Source organism: Anopheles coluzzii, chromosome 3 (assembly GCF_943734685.1).
Source record: "Anopheles coluzzii chromosome 3, AcolN3, whole genome shotgun sequence".
NCBI classification, from domain to species: domain Eukaryota; kingdom Metazoa; phylum Arthropoda; class Insecta; order Diptera; family Culicidae; genus Anopheles; species Anopheles coluzzii.
In genome coordinates this window covers 50848700-50871335 of record NC_064671.1, presented here as the reverse complement: position 1 = coordinate 50871335, position 22636 = coordinate 50848700, and the positions used below count along the sequence as shown (strand labels likewise).

The window sequence follows — 22636 nt, the reverse complement described above, 5'->3', positions numbered from 1 at the left end:
GGAGTGTTCACGAGCGCGGAAGCAACAGCCTCCGGATGTGTGATGTTAGAGATGAAGCTATCCTCGAAACGTGTGGTGAACAGTTCACAAATATCTAATGGCGAGTGTGCCCAATTATCCTTATACCGAATAGTCCCGGGGAGGCCAGTTGACTTGCGCATGTTGTCGGCAAAGCTCCAAAAGCGGCGAGGGTATTTTCGCAAGCTTCGTTCAGTGTGGCGTATATATCAACGATAGCAGACTCTTTTATAACGTCGATAAAGTGCATGAACATTATTGTAGTAAAGCCGACACGGTGTGGACCGACTAGCGCGCAAATAGTCATAAGCGGCTCGCTCTGCTTTTTTTAGGGCATGCAATGTGCGGTCACCCCACGGCAGTCCGCGATGGGGCTTTTTAATAGGAGCACATTTACGCAATGCGGCCCGCATAAACTCTGAGAAATCGTTCGTGGCATGGTCAATGGATGTATAGTTAGAGCATTCAAAGGATTGGTTGAAGGATCAGATCAGTCTCTTGAGTTTAGTAAGGTCAGCACGTGCGTAATTGAGCTTTATTTCCGTAACAGTGGTAGCGTGATTCATAGACGATGCTGTGATTTCCAAATCAAATTCGAGCGGTGGGTGATAGCAGTCTTTTGGCAGCAGCGGGTGCTCGCTGACGCGTACGAGCGAAGAAGTTGTTGCACTTGACCAATTTCCGTATGCAAGGTCTAAAATGCGCCCCATAGAGTTAGTGTTGTTATTAAGTTGGTAAAGCGCATTATGGTGCAGTCCATCGACGAATTGGGCGCTACGAACTGAACTAGTATGAGGTTCAAAAAACACAAAAGGGGTTTCATGATTCGATTGCGCAGGCGACCAGGAAAGAGTGGGTTGGTTAAAGTCTCCCACGAGCACGAATCTGTCGTTTGGACCTAGTGTGTCGCAAATGCTGTTGACGGTGTCCAGTAATGCATTTATTTTTCCTTCGTCCGTGCTGTGGTTGGGAGGAAGGTAGGCAGCAGCAATGTATAATCGGTACGTCGGGAGCTGAATGCAGATGCAAGCGAATTCAAGTGTTTGCGCAAGCACTGGAAGCGCATGAGAGCGGAGAGCGGAACTCACCGCAATTAGTACTCCACCGCCTCGAGATAGAGAGCTGTTTGCGGCATTTCTATCGCATCGATAGACAAAGTGCGCATCGCCAAATAGGAGAGCTATGGGAAGGCTGGGATCGAGCCAAGTCTCAGTGAGTACCACAACATCATAGTCCGCTTCTAACCGTAGCAATAGACGATGCGCAATCTCAGATTGCGCATATATTTATCTGTCAAACGGGTCGGTTTGATATATTTATCTGCCAAAAAAATTTATATATCTCGGACATATAATCTTGAAAATTTATGCGCAATCTTGGCGCAATCTGAAAATGTATGGAAATGACGTTTATAGCTCAGGGTTGGCTACGTCAAATGACTTATGTTTTGATAAAACGAATATATGCGCAATCTGAGATTGCGCATCGTTTATTGATACGGATACATTTTTCATGTTCGATGTCGTGTTCGATTGGTGCTAGAGCGCCGGGTAACACAGTTAAACGGAACTCATCAGCTTTGGATCGTAAACCTCGCCCGTTCTGATAGTATACAGTTATAGACGTGGAACGGACATTGAGTGGTATGCGTGTGTAGGTTGGTGCATGCCCGACAGACAAAGAGAGCAAAATTTACAGGCGAGGGGCATGTAGAAACAGGGGGAAGGGGTTCGGTCGAAGTTGTATTGTCCGCCATAGTCGAGGCGCAGTGCTTTTTTTCCGAATTGAGAGTGAGCGCGCGCAGCGCTCTCTCGCATGCCTTCAAATTACACGAGGCGCTCTCGCGATACAAAACAGCTGATCAGCTGATACCCCCTCCCTCCCGTTTCTTTCCTCTCGCGTTGCGCTGGATGCGCGGATCAGCTGTTCTTGCTCTCTCGCGTTTCTTTCGGTTTGCGCTGCGCTGTTGCCGCACTTGCGCGCTGCGCTGAACACCCCCTCCCCCTCGTTTCTTTCGTTGCGCGTTGTGCGCTGTGCGCTTTCGTTCACTTTGATTTGCTGCGTAATAAAATCGCATGCATCGAAATAAATTAAATTACATCAAACTCGTTTGATATTTTTACACTTTATTGAAACTTAAGGCACAGTTCCACACATCGCTAACCACAATCTTGCCACAAAACCACACATATTTTTATTATAAATATTAAAAAAAAATCGTCACTTCAAGCACCCGCCTTACTGCCTGTATGTTGTGTATTGTTGTGGACAGACCGCTGCCTCATCCTGAGGGCTCACTGTTGACAGCAGGGCTGTCATCCTGTGACGTCCTCAGTGAGGATCGCGGCGCGAGCAGGACCAGTCGTCCTCTCCCCGCATTGCGTGTGTGTGTGTGCGTTTTATTTATATACGTGTTTATTTGTTACCATACCAAAGAGTAGAATAAATCACATATTCTGTTTGTGCCGTACACACCGTCTCATGTTTGTTTTGTGCGGACATAACAGTGGCGACGAGGATGGGATCCTCCTCGCGTAGGGGGGGATCCTACAAAGGACCGACGCAGCACAGAGACCACCATTGCGGTTCCACCATCGCGCAACCGCCATCGCGCAGGATGGGCACGCTCGGGGCTTGCGCGAAGCCCCGAAGGGATCCTCACTCCGCTGCAGCGTATTCCGGCCAAGGCGAGGGGACATTCCGCCTTGGAGCGACAACATACGGCATCACCGCCGCCCGCTGCAGCGTCAACGGACACACTGGTGCAGTATTGTCGTTGCGGCATCACGGCCGCTCCTGCTGCATCAGCATCATCGTCGAGCCCGGTGAGCAGGCACAGTGCTGAGGCATTTCGGCTGCCCCCTGTGCGTCTTCATCGCCGGCGCTCCAGCTGCACAGGTGCATCTCGACGGCGACACCACTGTCGCCCCTGTGCAGCAACATCGTTCGTATGTGTCCCGGGTCACAGTCGTCGTGCGCGGCATAACGGTCGCCCCCTGTGCACTCACATCATCATCATCACCATCACCATCATCCTGCGCGCCCTGCACAGCAGTTCACCGGCAGCGACATCACGGTCGCCCCTGTGCAGCGGTTCCGGCTGAGCGGTCCAAGCGCGCGCGGCACCACGGCCGCCCCCTGCTCAGCCGCACAGTGACGCCCCATCGGCAGCAGCATCCGGGAGAGCTGCCTCATCATCATCGGCGTCAGGTGCAACAGCCATCGACAGCGGCAGGATTATCCGCTACTGTTGCACCATCAACAACAACACCACAGCGGCTGCAACGGAACGAGCGAGCGCAGCACATCGGCTGCCCCCTGTTGCAGCCCGCAACGCTCATCCCGTTCGAGCGTTAGACACGGAGGCCGGTCAGCACTCTCCCCCGTTTTACACAGCGCCACTTGAGCCGTACGCTTGCCACGCCGGTTTTAATTACATTAAAACCGCTGCGTCGGCTTAAGCCGTACCAGCTTAATTAAAACGGGGAGATGTTGTGGACAGACCGCTGCCTCATCCTGAGGGCTCACTGTTGACAGCAGGGCTGTCATCCTGTGACGTCCTCAGTGAGGATCGCGGCGCGAGCAGGACCAGTCGTCCTCTCCCCGCATTGCGTGTGTGTGTGTGCGTTTTATTTATATACGTGTTTATTTATTACCATACCAAAGAGTAGAATAAATCACATATTCTGTTTGTGCCGTACACACCGTCTCATGTTTGTTTTGTGCGGACACAACATGTATGTTGAATACTGTAAAAAAAGCATTGAAATAAAGCAGCATAATTTACATATTCATGTTGAATTATGAAAGATTAACGCTGCTTTATTTCAATTTGCACAACACTTCAACACTTGAAAATACGACCGAGGCCGTAATAATGTGAATTGAAATAAATAACACTTCAACACTTCACTTCAAATTACATCGAGCGCCCGGGACTTAGGCTAAAACGCGCGCGGCCTCACACTGCGAAGGCTTGAACTGTACTGACGATTTTGTGTGGTAGCAAGAAAGGGAACGCACGAGGAACACTCGCTGCACTAGTGCGAGCGAGACACCGACACCAGCAAGCCGCTGCAAGAAAACCAAACTGAGCGCGCTGGCTGAAAGTGAACGCACACATTCACACATGTGTGATTGTGTGAGTGCAAAAACTGTGTAGAAAGCAAAATACGCTCTCGCCGCCGCGTAATTCCGCGTATTTTCAACCGTCTCCCCCTGCTTCTACATGCCCCTCGCCTGAAAGACGCACACTTTTCCTTTCTCATTGCTAGTAGGGGCGTATTTTCAACCGTCTCCCCCTGCTTCTACATGCCCCTCGCCTGAAAGACGCACACTTTTACATTCTCATTGCTATTAGGGTCGGGCTATGTCGAACAGGTATAGGTGTGTTTGTGTTGGTAAGTTCAGGACGATGGTGAGACGGCCTTTGCGGGAGTGAGATAAACTCACGCACACCGAGCCCTACCGGCCAAGATCCTGCGGTAAGTGCTTTATCTCGAAGAGCAGCGATAATTCTAACCTTAAAAGTTAGTGAACTAACCGAGCTAATGGTTGTTCCCGCTTTCAGCAAACTAAAAGCGATGACGTCCGTGGTGTCCAACTGTGATTTTACCATCGACACTACCTGGTCAACGGTGACGGTTTTAGCTAACTTAGACCGATGTAGCCACATACAGTTTGTTCTTGGTAGTTGTGACACGGTTGGGATCGACGAGGTGGTGTTATCGGTTCCTGTTATTATTGGTGGTAGTGAAGGGCGATTTCTTTGGTGAGTATTGTCGGTGTTTGTATTTACAGGGTATAGTGGAGCATTGTCAACAACAATGGCTTCCGTGAATGCAACAACGTCACGGAACAACCTTCTACGCTTTCCACTCGGGAGGGCATCTGGGGGCGGTACGTTGAAGCGTTCGCTAGGAGCTTGGTGAGCCGCGGCAAAACTGGCAAAGCCCTCACGGAGGGACTAAAGCAGCTTTCATCACCTCGACAGCGGCAGTAACAGCCGCCTGGAAGCCGACCTGCATACCCGTTGTTTTAACTACTTTACTATGTGGGTTGCCAAGAGCATTCGAACACCCTACACAGCTCCAATGAAGAGATGCCGTCCGTTTTACCTCTTCGATCACAGTGAAAGGTAATTTAGTGCACGCTGAGTGATATACAGCATCACAGAACGAGCACATAATACCACATTCAAACGATTCAAGTGGCACAGAGCAGTCACAACAAACTCCCTCCATTTTAGTTGCCGTTGCAGATAGATGCCACAGGACTCAGGAACAAACGCAGGAATACAGCAAAGTCAGGAATGGTTGTGACGAACAATTGAAGGCAGGACCACCAGAGACAGCCTATGTCACAGCTAAGCGGCAGTTTGACGAAAATTAGGCTTAAACGACAAAATAATTCACGAATTCACGCGGAGCACAGTGAGAAAACACACTTAGTCGTCAGCTGTCAACTGTCAATGCAGTGCCTATCGATAATATTCCGAAACCGGCAGAGCAAACCATCAATGAAAAGCCAAATAGTTCGTCACCTAGTAATGTGCAACCAATAGTGCATGATATGGAGCATTCACCTATCCCAGCTGATCGTACGGCTCAAAACAATGACGTTCATCACGAACACTGCTCATGAAGCTTACGCACACAAGAAGCATCAGCCAATTGTTATTCGCTCACTAACACTTCATGTAATGACCACGCACGCACTAACACAGCAACTCACTTGAAAATGTTTTCAGTTCGCGATATTAAAAACATTTCACATGCCAAACCGACTGACACTGCTTTGAAACCATGTGATATACATTTTCACTACCAAAATGTTAGAGGACTACGTACCAAACTCACAGAATTCAGATTGAACACATTGGACGCCAAATATCAGATAATAATACTCACCGAAACCTGGCTTGACAATTCAATTCCATCATCGCTACTGTTTGACCCGGGCTATTCGGTGTATAGATGTGATCGTAGCTTGTCCAACAGTATGCATACTCGTGGTGGTGGCGCACTGATCGCATGCTCATTCTTATTGAACACCCGTGAACTCACTCTACCTAGTAACTCACTTGAGCAAGTGTGGGTTACCGTTCGCCTTTCATCTTGCACGATATTCATCGGGACTGTTTACATACCTCCTAATCGAGCTAACGACACAAATACTCTTACATCTGTGATTGAAAGTGTAAGTGCAATAGTAAACCATGCAAAAACTAATGATCTAATATTTCTGTTTCGAAATTTTAATTTTTCGGCAGTATCATGGTCACCATCGCAACAAACATTTGGTCACTCATCATCGTTCGCGCACTATGTGGCAAATTCATCATCCTCGGTCAGATCCAGGTTTTTGGATGAAATTAACGCTAGCGATCTTAATCAAAAAAGCGGGATCAAAAACTCGCTTAACCGGCAGCTCGACTTAGTATTCGCAAATTTTATTGCAACATCTTACTGCATCGATTTGCACCCCTGCCCAACACCACTAATCTCTCCTGACCTGTACCATCCAGTCATCGATTTAACGGTTCGAATTCCAAGCACAATGCCTAATCCTACACTGACTCAGGCAAGTAGATCTAGGATGAATTTTTATAAAACCAATTTTACTCGGCTTGACGAGCTCATAACCAATTATAATAGCCAGTTCAGAATTAGCCAGTTTAATTCTGTTGATGAAGATTTATCGATATTTATACGCTTTCTTTTATCCTCGTTTGATTCATGTGTACCAATTATCACACCAATGAGCGGCCCTGCTTGGTCTGACCCCCACCTAAAAAAACTTAAAAGAGCTAAGGCAGCTGAATTAAAAAAATATACGAAGAACCGATCAAATGTTAACAAATGCATATTAAATGAAACAACTCGCTTGTACCGTAGTTACAATAAAATACGCTACGGTGGGTACTTGTCTCGGTTGGAGAAGAATTTCATCAAAAGGCCCAAAGCTCTCTGGAGTTGTCGTAAGAAACGCAATAATACGAATGTGTACCTAAATCGATTTACCACAATGACCGAGCTGGTTCAACTGCTTCAGATATTTGTGACATATTTGCGTGTAGATTCGAGGAAGCATACACAATCTCAACTACTGACGAAAATATTATCACCAACGCTTTAATTAATACTCCTAATGATGTCATCGACCTTAATTTTGTTGAAACATCAACTGATCTTTGCCATAATCCTGATTGCCATAACAGAGCTGCCAACATCATCTGTTTGACAGATAAACAATGCGGTGTGACGCGCCTAAAGTGCGCATCATTTTCTTCTTCCTTTTTTCTCGTTCTCGTTAAGACGTGAATAAACTCGATCCTATTATTTTGTATTGTGAACGCTCTGTAATTATTCATTTATTGTGCAAATACCTCTGCCCAAAAAAATTAACTAATATATCGCAAGAATCTGTTCTAAATGTGCTCAAAGCAGTCAAGCCCAAAGCTAGTCCTGGCCCAGATGGTATTCCTGCCGTCATTCTCAGTCGATGCTGTGAGTCCATAGCGCCGATCTTCACCAAATTATTTAATTTTTCACTGCAACAAGGAGGATTCCCCTCTATTTGGAAAAGTTCATGAATTGTCCCCATATTTAAAAAAGGCGACAAGGAAGATGCAGCCAACTATAGAGCCATAACATCACTCAGTGCTGGGGCCGAAGATTTTGAGAAAGTGATCCAAACAAGTTTACTCACGGTTTCATACCACTATATCAGCCCTCAACAACACGGTTTCGTTCCAAAGCGGTCGACGATTACTAATCTTGTTGACTTTACATCACAATGTCTCCGTAACATGGATAGCAGGATGCAAACAGATGCAGTTTATATGGATTTAAAGGCTGCTTTTGATAGCATCGATCACAACATCTTTTTAGCCAAGATGAATAAGTTGGGACTTGCGCGAAATTTAATATTTAATATTTAATATGTTAGAATCGTACCTTGTCAATCGATCGTATGCTGTATGTTTCCAACGGTGCCATTCAAGGTCTTTCATTGCATCATCTGGTATGCCACAAGGTAGCAACTTGGGTCCACTACTGTTCGTACTGTTCATCAACGACCTATATGTAGTACCAGCAGCGAATCATTTAATGTATGCAGATGAAATTAAAATCTACATGACGATAAAGAATGACACAAACCACTCCGAGGTACAGCAATACCTATTCGATTTTCGCCAATGGTGCAGTCGAAACTGCCTGAGCCTCTGCATTGAAAAATGCCGAGTCATTTCATTCACACGAGCACGAGAAATTAGGAACACCAGCTACACAGTTAACGGTTAACCTATAGAACGCACTAATGCTATGAAGGACCTCGGAGTCATACTTGATTCAAAGCTGTCATTTGACCAGCAAACGGAGGAGGTGATTACCCGAGGTAATCAATTGCTTGGCATGTTGTTTCGGATAACAAGAGATTTCAAAGACCCAGTCTGCATCAACGCGTTATACTGCGGTATTATCCGCCCGGTACTCGAATACGCCTGTGTTGTCTGGAAGCCCTCAACCCAAAGACTTTCTGAAAGAATGGAATCGATACAGCGTCGCTTATCCCGATACGCAACATGCTTGTTACCTTGGCCACCTCGCAGTCAGTTACCACCTTATGAAACGCGACTTCAGCTTCTCGGACTGCAACCGCTCCACATCAGACGCCGTACCGCGTAACAACTGTTTGTGGCTGGTTTACTGCAAAGTAACATCGACTGTTCATCCCTGCTCCAGCAGTTAAACCTTTACGCGCCTGCTGTTCAGCTTCGTTCTCGTCCGCTACTTGCCCTGAACCGTAGTCGAACTGGATATGGATCTAGAGACCCCCTCAACTTCATGATTAGGGTGTTTAACGAAGTTTGTCATTTATTTGATTTTCGAACCTCAGTGTAATCCTTTAAACACTGCCTTAGAAACGAATTATTAAGATGACCTTTCTACTTATCTTAAATTAATATTAGACTTAAGAACATTCACACGGATCCATTGTTATCCATTGAACGAGTAATAAACAATCAAACAATAATGATTCCTTCTAATATTTTCCACATACTCTATTATTACCGCAAACCTCCATAGCAACTGCATTCTTAAAATACTACGTCTTGTTGGTTAAAGAAAATAACGATTCATGAAATCAACAACTTCATTATTTTTCATTCTCCAATAGCTAGATCCATAGTTTATAATCAAGTCTTTTTACGTTGATCTATCATCGTGTGCATTTCGGTTGAGTCTCAATTCTGTCATGATGTGTTAGTATTTGGTTTACAAGTAAATCCTAATTGTTTATATAAATGTATGACTAACAATTCTACCGATTTTATGTTATTTTGTTAGTCTTTTGCCGACGGATAGTCTTTTAGTTACTACTATGCTAGGTGGCAGTAGCATGACACTATCTGCTAGTGGTGCTTCTAGCTGTTCGTTAAACTGGTTGTTGAGTAATTCATCAAAGTACTGAGCCCACCGCGAGAGGACCTCTGGCTGGTTACTAACCAGAACTATATCCTTGTTGCGACAGCAGGTTACCTTAGGTACAACGTTGTTTCGGTGTCCTGCTATCGCTTGGTAAAACTTTCATGTCGGTCCGTACGCCTCTCTGGTTTGCTCGAGTTCCCGCATGTTTTGCTCTTCCAAAGCATGCTTCTTGGAGCGGTGAACTCATTTCTCTTCGCGTCTGAGCCGTGAATATTCCTCTGCGCATGCCCGCGTTCTATGCCGTTGCTGCATTGCTCGGTATGCAGTATTCTTACGTTCGGTCACTTGTCTGCATTCATCGTCGAACCAGCCACGACGTATATTTCTTGCACAGTTTATTATTTTTGTTTTTAGATCGTTCCACCTCTCGCTCGTAGTTTCGTATCTGTCTTCTGGTAGTAGAGACTCGTCTAAAGCGGCTTTGAATTCCTGTTGGACTGTAATGTCCCTTAGAGAGTTCGTGTTGAGCCGAGGCTGCGTGTTTTCTCCGCCCCCATTGGCGCGGGGGCGGGCGATTCTACAACGTATCACTAAGCCAACCAAGTAGTGATCGGAATCGATATTGGCTCCTCGATATATTCTGACATTTAACAGACTCGACTGTCGTCGGCGGCTTACTAACACGTGATCGATCTGGTTGAGGGTTAATCCATCCGGGTGCGTCCATGTAACCTTGTGTGATTTTCTTGCGCGCAAATTTGGTACTTCCTACAACCAGATTGTTCGCTGCGGCGAACTGGACCATTATCTACTACCATTATCGTTACTGTGCTCATGCACACTGTGACAGCCAGTGTATTGGCAGTACATTGGCTCCCTACCGACTTTTGCGTTGAGGTCCCCCAGGATGATTATGAGGTCATGCCTGGGGCACGCATCTATGGTTCTAGCGAGGCGGCTGTAAAATAGCTCCTTCTCCTCTTCCTCTTTCTCTTCGATAAGAGCGTGAACGTTTGCGAGGCTTACATTATGCACTACGGTCTTCAACCGTATTTGCATTCTTCTCGATTTCTCATATTCTTTATTCTTTTTTTGTGCCAAACTGCCCTGTACATTTCAAACCAAACTCGCATTCTCTTTTCCCATTCAGATTCGGGATTTTGCCGAACTCACATTTTGCCTTTCTTTCATTAAAAGCTGCGCGCTACGACTTTTCCAGGCTCGCGCTTTTCCGTTATCATCTTATATCTGCCCGTTTTACACACCGCTAACAAAAAAAATCGTACCGGCTGCGCCAATGGTAGAATTTTGGTTCGGTGTTATATTATTCGCCCGTCTTCGGCGGTGTTTCAATAACAACTGTAAACCTATTCTCCCTACTTGTATATGCTGTCCCTCTCTGTCACTGCTATTGCACTCTACATGCAAATGTTATAAAAATCCTTCGTGAAAGAATATGTGTCGACGAAAAATGTGTACAAATGGTACGAGCCGAAGCCCAAGAAGTCGCGCCAAAGCAGGTCGTAAATCAAGGCGATGCTGACGGATTCTTTGATTACCGTGCGTTGGTTCACAAGGAATTTCTTTCGAATGGACAAACGGTGAACAAACAGAACTATCTAAGCGTAATCTAAGCGGCGGTTGCGTTCCTCCATCCGGCGAAAGCGGCTGGATTTGGGGGAAAACAACAGCTGGTTTTAGCACAACGATAATGCGCGCTCCCCAACGGCCATCATTTTGAGTTTTTCGCAACAACTGGCACCCATATTGTTCCGCAACCGTCGTAGTCGCCAAATTTGGCATCAGACGACTTCTGGCTGTTCAACAAGCTAAACCGGCCGCTTCGGGCACACCGTTTTGGCACTATCGAGGAGATAGAAGCCGCAGCGACGGAAGAAATAAAGGACATACCAGCATCCGCGTTTTCCTCCTGCTTCGAGGAGTGGGATAAGATGTGGAAGAGGTGCATTGCATCGGAAGGGGATTACTTCGAAGGTGATGACCTTCATTTGGCCTTATAAAAAAAATTAAGAAAAAAAACGCAAAGTCACTTTATTTTTCGGAAAAGTAGTAAATTATACCAATTTAAGCTTCATCGACTCGAAACTGCCGACGGAACTTATCAAATTGTTATGAAGCTGTGTTCTTTGGTATCCTTTATTACTTAACACGTTCAGCCCGGTGGCAGGCCCCAGGGCCTGCCAGCAAACTTTCAGGCATGCCGGTGCCATTGGTCTTTTGATAGGGAAACAAACAACATTGCGAACAACTGTACTCTAATCGCATGGATAACAGCAGTGTGAAGATAAAATAATGGTGTTCTAAGAATTATTGCGATTGATAAAAACCTCAACCTACACAAAACAGTGTTGATGAACAGAGCAGAGTTGAAATTATTGCAAAAAAAAAACTATTTTTTCTACAAGCATGGTTGTATCCAAATCCACCGCTTGCGTGCACAATCCTTTTTTTATTGTTTTCATTGGTGATTAAAAGTTTAATATTATAAGCAATACGGCCTTTTTGGACCGTTACTCCTGAATAAAAAAAAGTTTAATATTATTTTTAAAACATCCAGCTCCAGTAACTTCAGACCTCTTTACTCGTTGTTAGAAATGCATGTGTTATATTCAATATTTTCTTTTAAATATTTTTCTTTATTTATTTTAATTTGTTTAGTGTCAGTACCCCTTCATACAACAAAACCAGCAAATAGCCCGATCATTAATAATAATATAATGGCGCAATTGGCAAAGTGATTCGAAGTAGAACTAGCGATGTGGTTGGTAGCATCAAGGATGAAGCATGAGCATGAATTGGAGCATGGGGTGAGAGAGTAAATCCGAATGTTCATTTATATATTTAGCTCTTTTTTGCATGGGTTCATTCTTCACGTGTGTTAACTATCCCCGAAAATGGTCTGTATATAGTTGATGTTTTCGGGGATAATTCGTTAACGAGCCTGGGGATAGAGCGACAATTTGTCGCGCGCGATGTTGTCGCTCAATGTCTATTTGAACGGTTACTTTTACCCAATTTTCCCAAGTAACAAAGCAAAGATGGATCTTTTTACTTTTTTGTGAATAACTAAGCTTTCCGTAACAGCTAGTAAAATAAAAGTTTTATTAATTGCAAACCAAAATAATTATGAAATGAACATATTGGTCAACAATGCAGACTAAAATGATATGGTTAACAAAATAAATACAGTAGAATGTCGATTATCCGGGTAGCTCGGGACCGGACGGTTGCCGGCTAATCGATTTGCACCTATAATGGTCCGAGAAATGTCAAATTCGTATAAAAATTAAAAAAATCACTAGTGTTATAATAAATTCACTTTGAATCAATCGATTCATCGTTAGTAGAATATTATGCTAATCAATAACTATAGGTTTAACAACTGTTCATGAACAAAACTGAATTTCGAAAATATCACAAGACTCTAAAGCTGCACAAAAAACTGCTTGCCCACTTTACTATCGCTGCAAATGTTCGAAGTACGTTTGAACAGCTGTCACATTTATGCGTACGGTTAAGCCGCCCGCCGGTTAATCCGCCCCTGGATAATCGACGTTCTATTGTATGATATACCAGCAATATTCAGGATCATGCGTTATCAGATGTCTTGGTTGTTATCTTACACAAAAAATAAACAACGTTTGCTGGGCTAGTTTTACCATGCTTTTAAGCAGTATTGGTATTTAATTGATTATAGTTACATATAATTGAAATTCTTATGATGCGTCATACTACATACCATATTGTAGTTAGTTCTTGCTATTTCATGACATCCAGATACATCGCTGAATCATACACACAGTTCTATTTCTCGTTATTGTCATCAGTTTCATTTAAGCATTCTGTCTGCTTCTAGCATACTCTTCACTTTTCTTAGGAAACAATATGTAGGTGAAGGCTTTGTACGAGACATTAAAAATATTTTAAAATATCAATATTAATAAGAGTACAACCTTACATATTTTTATGCAACTCTTTAAAAATTTGCCGTTGTTATACATTGTAGCCATATTATGTTATTGATCAATGCTTCAGGATACATGCAATCAAAAACTTTACGGTTTACTCGACTTGATTTAACCAAAGGGGTGTCAAAGTTATTTTTTTGTGAGGCTCGCGGAAATCATGCTTCTTTTCACAGTTAGTTTCATGTATCAAATCCTTCAATCTTTAAATCATTCATTGGATGTTAGCACTCGTTACTCGGGAATCCGCTAAGATAATATTTATACAACCACATTATATGTTGAGGATATTATCAATCGGCCAAAATGCATGTTTCTAATACTTTTGGTTCATGTAAATGAAATACCCACATAAAGAATCCAAATCATGAGATTGTATATTGAACACATTCATAAGCTTTTATGAAACTTTACCGCTCTTTTCTAATATATCATCACCTCCTTCCCTCCTCCTGGCTTTCCATAAGCATTGAATTTGCAAAGAGTTATCTTACAGCTTTTCTGAATTTTCTTTTTAAGCTGGATATGCACATGTAGTCAAACCCCAACAACAACATTAGTTATTCATACGAACAACACTGTCCAAACATATCATATACGTAATTACATAGTTTCTCATGCCCACTGCAAAACAGAAGTCATACGCAAACAATTTTAAAACGAAAATTCTACCAAAGTTAATGCTATACAACAAAATCGAGTAAATAATTACACAATGAAAACAAACTCATTTAAAAACACAATTCAAAATACATGTGGGAATATCGAAACGGACACAGAAACGTTATTCGGTATTAATCGGCTTGACAATAGTGTCGTTGTGAGGCATTCAATGTTCTGATTCTGGGATATTAACAAAAACTTTGAGTATTGCATCTAGTTGAAACAAACTGATCCACAGCAAAAAAAAATACATGACGTTAGAAACAGCTTTACTTATTACCGGATTTAACGCCAAGTAGGGCTTCGGCAACACCTAGGAAATATACCATTTGCGCTATACCAAACAGAGGTGCAATGACAATCATACGACACAATCCTCCTTTGAAGAATGCAGTCACACCTTCGTATTTTAGAGTTTTTCTGTGAAAATATACAAAATTGTAGATGAGAACAACATTTATGACCTAAAATTAGAATACTATTTCAATCAGCTTACCCAATACAATCGGCAACACCATTGAATTGCATTTCGCCTTCAACCTTTTTTAAAGCTTGTAGACGCGTTTTCACAACATCAAATGGATTTACAGCTAGAGCTGCCATCGAACCGGCGGCACAGCCGCTCAAAAATGAACACCTGCGATTAAGAATTCAATTGATCATCATTCATTAAGATTATTACCATGCACCTACCAGAAAACAGCTTCATTACTGCCGTCATCCCGACGCGGACCGAGTGAGTTAAGAGTGGCAAATAATGGAAAATACACAATTGAAAATGAAACGTCGCGTAGCATTGTTGCACCAGTTCCTTTATACAATCCTGTTATTCCTTTCGTACGGATCAGTTCCATCGCTATGGAAGTAGCGGATACCTTCGGAATAGTTTTACCTATAGCTTTGGCCTGGAAAATGTGCCCATAAACGAATTAGAATTAACTCCTTTACACATTGTTACAAATACAATCGTCTAAACTCCAAGCAATAAAAGTTACATTAGTTTAACTAACCTGTGCAGCCACACGACCGGCATCTTGCATTTGAATTTTCAGGAGTTCCATAGGAGTTGTTATTACAATTTGACACAATCCAGCTAACCCACCTGCAGCCATCTGGCGAGTAATTGGCAGGGTGCTAAGGAATATGTATCACAAATAATAATTTCTTCCAACAGGGGTTATCACAGGGTTTTCCTATAGAACTCAAGACCTCAGGACACTTTGATGAATCTGCAGGAGTCAATCGCAAGACTGCGTAACGATACGTGAAAACGTTGACGATACCGGGATCTGCGGATTTGTATATCAAGACTGTAGCACACTTTTTCGGGTATATTATCGCCTCGCGAGGACATATTTTTTAATTTCAAATTTTGAGGCGCCCACTCAAGGTGGATTAAAAATATCAGGTGGTGGAAAAGGATATTTGCGGGGTCGCCATAGTTGAGGGACTTTAAGTCATTTTTAAACCGTTAACCATTGGTTTCTTCACTCAAAGTATAGCAAATAAAAAATATTTCTTTGTTACTATGTGCATTTCTGTATCTCTATTGATTTTATCGAAAGAATTACATATATTAACAAAAGATTTGATGATTTGTTTAGTCACGAAATTTAAAATCATGTGAGTAAGAGTTCTAATCTCACTTAAATTATCCATGTGTCTCGTAGATTTTTTTTATATTATTAATAATTTAATATTTTTAATCCACCTAGCACCCACTGTTTTGGAAAATCAAACTGCATTGCAACTGCGAAAACCAACGTGGTCGGGAGCTTGGGGCAGTCTTGCGATACAAATCCTCAGATCCCGGTATCGTCAACGTTTTCACGTATCGTTCCGCTTAGACATGGGCAAGGAGAGCGGAAATCATAAGGTTCGCTCGCTCCCATTAGTGAGACGCTCGCCGCTCTTCATTCTAGAAAAATATGATTCGCCTGCTCGCATAAAAAATCAAAAAAGCTCGTTTGAAACTAGTTGCCCCGAGAAAAAAAATTAAAATATATAACACTGTCGGGCTTATACGGAATGTAAGCAACTGCGTGAAAAGATGGCAAATATTTTTATTGTGGTCAAGTAAAACGTTTTTTACTAAAATTAACGTTTTTTATAAAAAAATTACTACCGTCGACCCACACTGCCTATTCGAAAAACACGTATAAAACATCGTTAAGCGCGAGCGCATCGTATGTGCAAAACATACCGAAATAAACAGCCTTACTTGCAAGCGCACTGCTTGTACAAAATACGTAGCGTGAAGATTAGGGTAGCTGCGAGCGACCTGTGGGTCTAAAATCCATTCAGAAAAAAACAGCCTAACTCGCGAGCGCCAACATGCATAAGGAGTGCGGATCATGTTAAATCAGTGAGGGTATCATGCTAGCTCGCGAGCGCCCTGCCTGGACAAAATACGTAGTGAGAAGAAAAGGAGCGCTCGCGAGCTCCCTTGTTCTTCTCGCTACGTATTTTTGATACACAGTGCGCTCGCGAGCTGATTGTAGAGCCGCTGATAAAAAGCAAGGTATATTTTTTATTGTATTTCAATTGCCTCACGCTATGTTTTACAGGAGGGCTTTGCCATATTGCTTAAAGACTCACTATTATAATGATTTGTGAACATTCGTTCACAGAGTGACATTTTGTTTTTTCTTCCTGCCTGATTATTGCTACTGTCTAAAAAAGATCATTATTTCATTAATGATCGGATGCCACGGATGCAAAAAACGCGGGGTACAAATAAAGAAATGAAAACTCATCAGTGATTGTTTTGCTACTTATTCCCATCTAAGATGTAAAAAATGTGTGTTTGTGTGTATTGATTTTTCTCGCCATTAGCTCTAAACCCTATTATTCGAGAACACACTGCATTAATCATCCAATTCCTCACGAAAGATTTCACCTATATATCCTGTCCAATTAAAGGTATGGTTGCGTGAGCGGACGAATCACCGCTCGCTCGTGATTCGCAGTAAGCAAAAGAGTCAGCTCACTCGAATCGTCACAAAGAATCATTTTGCCCATGTCTAGTTCCGCAGTTTTGCGATTGACTCTCGCAAATTCGTCAAAGTGTCCTGCGGTCTTGAGTTCTATAGGAAAATCCTTTATCGCATACCGCTTGAGAGTAAAGATAACTAAAAATGGTTCTAAAACATTCTTTTGTTGTGAACTGACGATGACATGTGCGTATTTAGCAATGGCATGCTTTTTCTTTGTTGTTATTTATTTAAAAACACTTATTATTATTATTCTATTATTATTGTCACAACAACAGCTACTTACCCATTGGATGTAGTTAAATGGTGTCGGAAGAAGTCGTTTGCTGCTAATTTTATAGCCTTTTCAGGGGTAATTAGCAATATATTTACTGCTGAACCACGGTACATACCAAAATATCCCTCCGCACGATAGGTTTTCTTAAAACAGTCAAGCCTATAATTTGACAAACAATTTAATTCTCGCATTTAAAAACTTTTTTATTTCATCACCTAGATTACAACAAAAAAAAACACAAATAAAAAATCGTGAAACTATACCATCAGTTTCACTGAATCAAACTAAAAGGGTTTCAAATAATGAAAATATTTAAGTACAAAAAAATAAAATACAACGGTTGTTAACACAAGAACATTAAAAAACAAAACAAAACAAAACAAACATGCTACATTGATGCATTATAATATATGATATAATGTTATTCATACGTTCAAACTGTTTACATGTTGAAAACAGTTTCATTATTGTACATCTAATAAGAGCATAACAATCGTCAATTGTGGCTTATGCACTGTATAAATCAATTCACCGAATAGAACAGCTGCTTGCGGTAGTGCACATCACTATTATCATTAACTTAAATAAATGATCAGATCAGATAACATAAAAAGACGAAAATAATTCGATGTAATTTACATCGCTGATTTACTTTTCCATCGACCTGTTTTCTATGATGCGATTGAATAATCCGAAATAATTAAAAAATAAGGAGTGCAGCAATCATAGCCTTTTGTTAAAAAATATAAACTGCTTTCTATAAAGATTAGGCGCAGTTTTACTCACATACACGAGAGAAGAGTATAATAAATAATAATACAAAAAATGTTACATAACAATCGAATATTTTTCTTCCAAACTTATTCTTGATAATTATTAACTTACATAGAATTGTACATTTTTTCTCCATTAGGTCCAACTTGTTGATTTTGTAGGCGAGTCTTCACAAGATCCAAGGGAAAAACGCACGAAACACCAATTATGCCGGCAATACCACCATTAATGATTTTTGGTAACAGGCTGAAAAGAAAAAGTGCTGATTATCGTGAAAAATGCCAAGCGTAGACTTAAACTGATTGTTATGCAACAACGTGAAAATTCAGAAACAGTTAACAAGACTGACACTTATTTATCCTAAATGATTAAAACATTGCTCAAGCGGTATACGAACACGTTATGTGTAAAATAAATAATATTTCACGCTTTACAAAAAAGAAAACAAGTTTTCAATTAGTTTCCAAACACTTTTTTTCTAACCGGCGTTTAAAAGTAAATCATATCATATCATAATCATAAATGAAAAAAGCGCAGCCAATATAACATATTTTATTCAATGAACGACAAATGAAGATTGTGGTATCTTGCTATTGATAGCAAGAGATTTAAAAAAAACACACACACAGATACCTAACATGATGGAGATATTCTGCTTTATAGTGGAATAAACCGTTTTTCAAACCTAAAAAGTATTTTGCTAAAAAGAAGCGAACCCGTGGTACAGTCGTCAATTCGTACAATTGAATAACATGATCGTCATGGATTCAAGCCTCCTGTGGACCGTTCCAAGGATAGGCTATCTGGCTGCGTGGAACTGAATAAGTCTCGAAAGCCTGTATATAGGAATACCGTAGGACGTTACGCCAAGTAGAAGAAGAATTAAAAGGAATTTGTAATATATTTAGAGATATTCTTAGGCCAGAGCAGGCGAGAATGAAAATTCAGGGCTTCTCGCAATAAAGAAGGCAAATAAGAAGATTTTCAATCGTTCAATTACAAGATACAATTACAGACATATTAATCAAAGGCACATGTTAAAAATGTACCAAACACGTATCTACCTGTATTGATAAACCAACGAGTTGTTGCCAAGGCACTCCTGTTTCCAAATCGCTAACTTTAACGAGCTCGTTTATCTCTCGGCTACATTTCATGTTTATATGATACTGCTTTCTTCAATAGTAATCTACCTCTTGTTATCAGCCTCATTGATGCTACTATCAATTATAGACTACATTGAATAGTACATATCATGCATCCTTTTGTAATACACATTTGATACAGATAATGTAAATCACTTACGCAAACTGTTTTGTTCCATTGACCATAGAAGATTTTGAGTTACTGCCACTGCTAGCCATTGTGGAAACTGCTGAAAACAAGAAAAACAACTTCTATAATATATATTACACTGCTTTTCTGTTCAACCTGTGCGACGGATTCATGGCATTTCATATTTTAACAGAAATACAATAGAGTTCATTAACAATGATAGACTAAATTTCGTGGGTTGATATTAATTGAATATGTAAATAAGCACATCAATATTGGCTCATTTACGATCGATAACGTTAATGTTTATATGGAATCATTCTGTTGCTAACCACGCACCAGAAAGGCAACAACATACACAATTACTGTACAATGGTCACTTTGCATAGACGATAGACTTTTCAAATTAATCGATAGGTTGTGGTTCGACATATTCAACAATTGTACGCGTTTGGGCAGAATCCGGCATTCTTACATAACACTTATCCAGTTGGCGAATCTATCAAAATAATTTGAAGCATAAACTAAACCACATTGCTAAATAGCTTACATGGTAAGAAATCGATTCAATGACGATTTTTTCGTCTCCTGCAAAATATTTACAGCAATGTTTTTACATACACGACTAGCTCTTGTTTTTGCATATGCAACTATTTTGTCATCTTACTTTGTTTGCAAAGCTTTCACACAACTCCCCCTTATAATCAAACACCACAAACACCACTCTTCACCGATAGTTTCAATCAGATACGATTAATCCTGTGATCACTCCACCAAAACTGAGTGCGGATTGAGTTGCTTGATTGCTAAGTATTTATATACACTGCCCCAAGAACCCTAGATGTGTCAGGACCGTCAAACGTATCACACGGACTAGTCAGATCATATAGATATTATTTTAATGTTTAATCATTGTTTATATCTGTTTTAACGAACGTATGTTATTGATCATCGATTCCATGAAAAGGATATGTTAGTAGGTGACCGCTAACTGAGAGGATAAATTTGTGCGAAGACTGCACATTTGCTATGAATTCCTCTTCGTAAGATTCCGGATGTATCATGTTTTGACATTTCTGTGTTTTTTAACCGAGAATCATTCCGGTTAGCGAACTTCCAGTTAAAAAAAAAACTCCAGTTAAACACTAACTAAATGTGTCACCTACTGTAGTTAACTCGTCAACCTTCAAATATTATTCTATTTGTTTAGCATGAAGCGGTGCTACAACACTGGGCTATCTGATAAAGATTTGTTGTTATTTTTCTCTCAGCTGATGTTGAACCAAGGTGGATTAAAAATATCAGGTGGTGGAATCTAGAGCATTGTGACAATTTGTCACTTGACGTAAGGTCCCGAGGATTCAAACGTTGTCTACATTTTTTTTACATTTGTTAATATATTTGAATTATCACATTTTTCGATTAAATATTCTTTAAAATATATTTGAATTTTGTGAGCTCTTATTTAAGATTAAAGCATAGATTGAAGTGTGTTATTTCATGTTATATCGTGAATTTACTCTTTAGTACTACAGGCGGTCCCCGAGATACACGGTATCTCTTTTACGCGGATTCGGAGATACGCGGTTTTCAAAATTTGACAGTTCTTGGAGCAAATTGTACTGATTTGACACATCCATTGTGAAATACCAAATAATTTCCGTGTTGATCGAATGTAAAATACCATTTAAAAAGGTTTAAAACTGTTCAATTCATTAGAAACATATCAAATAATTAATTTGGTGGCTAAAACCACCCCCTACTTGCAAAATTGCACGGAAATTAGAGATATTTTGGCTGGAAATCACGAGATTCGACTTACGCGGAAATTCGAGATACGCGGTATTTTGCGGCCGTTTTCGGTCCCCAATAACCGTGTATCTCGGGGACCGCCTGTACTCTTATTTACTATTACTCATTGTGTTTTAGACATGTAGCAGGATAAAAACTAGGAAATAATTTATATTTCATATTTAAACATTTATTCTTTATTATCTACGAGACACATGGACAATTTAAGTGAGATTAGTACTCTTACTCACATAATTTTAAATTTTGTGACGAAACAAATCATCACATAATTTGTTATTGTATCTCATTTTTTCGATACAATCAATAGACACACAAAAAAACATGAAGTAACAAAGAAATCTGATCTACAGGCGGTCCCCGAGATACACGGTTAATGGGGACCGAAAACGGCCGCAAAATACCGCGTATCTCGAATTTCCGCGTAAGTCGAATCTCGTGATTTCCAGCTAAAATATCACTAATTTTTGTGTAATTTTGCAAGTAGGGGGCGGTTTCAGTCACTTGATGAATTATTTGATTTGATTCTGACTGAATATAACAGTTTTAAACCTTTTGAAATTGTTTTTAACATTCGATCAACACGGAAATTATTTGGCAATTTACAATTGATGTGTCAAATCAGTACAATTTGCTCAAAGAACTGTCAAATTTTGAAAACCGCGTATCTCCGAATCCGCGTATAAGAGGTACCGTGTATCTCGGGGACCGCCTGTATTTGCTATACAGTCCATCCCCGCGTTACGCGCGTAGTTCCGGATAATGCGTTCCGAAGACATTCGCGTAAGTCAAATATCACGTTTTACAACAACAATATATTTTATTGATCATGAATTTTGATTGAATTTAGTTCATTTATGTAATTTATAACTTATGTGATTCAATTGGTGTAGAAATTTTGGTTATTTTTGACTTTTAAGTGATTTAAAACTTTTCAAGTTAAGTAGAACGTCGATTATCCGAGCAATTCGGGACCGGACGGTTGCCGGTTAATCGATTTGCACGGATAATGGTACAAAAAATGTCAAATTCATATAAAAATTATAAAAATTCACTAGTTTTATGATAAACTCACTTTGAGTTAATCGATTAATCGTTAGTAGAATATTATTTTATTCAATAACTATAGGTTCGACAACTTTTCCTGAACAAACATGAATTTCAAAAATACCACTAGACAAAACAGAGGTGCACAAAAAACTGGTTGCCCACTTTACTATCGCTGCAAATGTTCGCCGTACGTTTTAACAGCTGTCACATTTATGCGCACGGTTAAGCCGCCCGCCGGTTAATCCGCCCCGGATATTCGACGTTCTACTGTATTGCTAATTATTTTTTATTTGACAATTGATGGAGAAAATTGTACTGATTTGACATGTAAACTGTCAAAAATTAAAATTCGCGTAA

General features: G+C 40.8%; 2 protein-coding genes across 8 annotated transcripts; one reads left to right on the top strand and one right to left on the bottom strand.

Annotated features, from left to right (window-relative positions):
• The first annotated feature begins 3744 nt into the window (after window positions 1-3744).
• Window positions 3745-14090, top strand: LOC120959073 (uncharacterized). 3 transcript variants are annotated; one of them, XM_049610074.1, is made up of 3 exons: window positions 3745-4502; window positions 4589-5155; window positions 5267-14090. In XM_049610074.1, the coding sequence occupies exon 3, from the start codon at window positions 5758-5760 to the stop codon at window positions 7153-7155; it is 1398 nt and encodes a 465-aa protein (XP_049466031.1). In that variant the 5' UTR covers window positions 3745-4502; window positions 4589-5155; window positions 5267-5757; the 3' UTR covers window positions 7156-14090. The 3 variants fall into 3 exon arrangements, with proteins under 3 accessions (XP_049466031.1, XP_049466032.1, XP_049466030.1); XM_049610075.1 differs by having other exon boundaries at window positions 3745-5155; window positions 5279-14090; XM_049610073.1 differs by having other exon boundaries at window positions 3745-5155.
• Window positions 13124-20674, bottom strand: LOC120955878 (mitochondrial glutamate carrier 1-like). 5 transcript variants are annotated; one of them, XM_040377086.2, is made up of 9 exons: window positions 20088-20222; window positions 19971-20008; window positions 19451-19520; window positions 18257-18391; window positions 17381-17530; window positions 15112-15235; window positions 14795-15006; window positions 14598-14738; window positions 13124-14521 (listed from the first exon to the last, which is right to left on the bottom strand). In XM_040377086.2, the coding sequence occupies exons 3-9, from the start codon at window positions 19507-19509 to the stop codon at window positions 14371-14373; spliced, it is 972 nt and encodes a 323-aa protein (XP_040233020.1). In that variant the 5' UTR covers window positions 19510-19520; window positions 19971-20008; window positions 20088-20222; the 3' UTR covers window positions 13124-14370. The 5 variants fall into 5 exon arrangements, with proteins under 5 accessions (XP_040233020.1, XP_040233019.1, XP_040233022.1 ...); XM_040377085.2 differs by having other exon boundaries at window positions 19451-19517; XM_040377088.2 differs by lacking the exons at window positions 19971-20008; window positions 20088-20222 and adding an exon at window positions 20587-20674 and having other exon boundaries at window positions 19451-19517.
• Between the last annotated feature and the right edge of the window lie 1962 nt (window positions 20675-22636).

What these genes read in the sequence shown, in the direction of transcription:
- LOC120955878 (XM_040377088.2), bottom strand. Translation starts at nt 19,509, where the DNA reads ATGGCTAGCAGTGGCAGTAACTCAAAATCTTCTATGGTCAATGGAACA. An exon ending in GAAAAAATGTACAATTCTAT is followed by an intron (nt 17,531 to 18,256) that starts GTAAGTTAATAA and finishes GTCAAATTATAG; the next exon opens with GCTTGACTGTTTTAAGAAAA. An exon ending in CCGGTCGTGTGGCTGCACAG is followed by an intron (nt 15,007 to 15,111) that starts GTTAGTTAAACT and finishes CACATTTTCCAG; the next exon opens with GCCAAAGCTATAGGTAAAAC.
- LOC120959073 (XM_049610074.1), top strand. Translation starts at nt 5,758, where the DNA reads ATGTTTTCAGTTCGCGATATTAAAAACATTTCACATGCCAAACCGACT.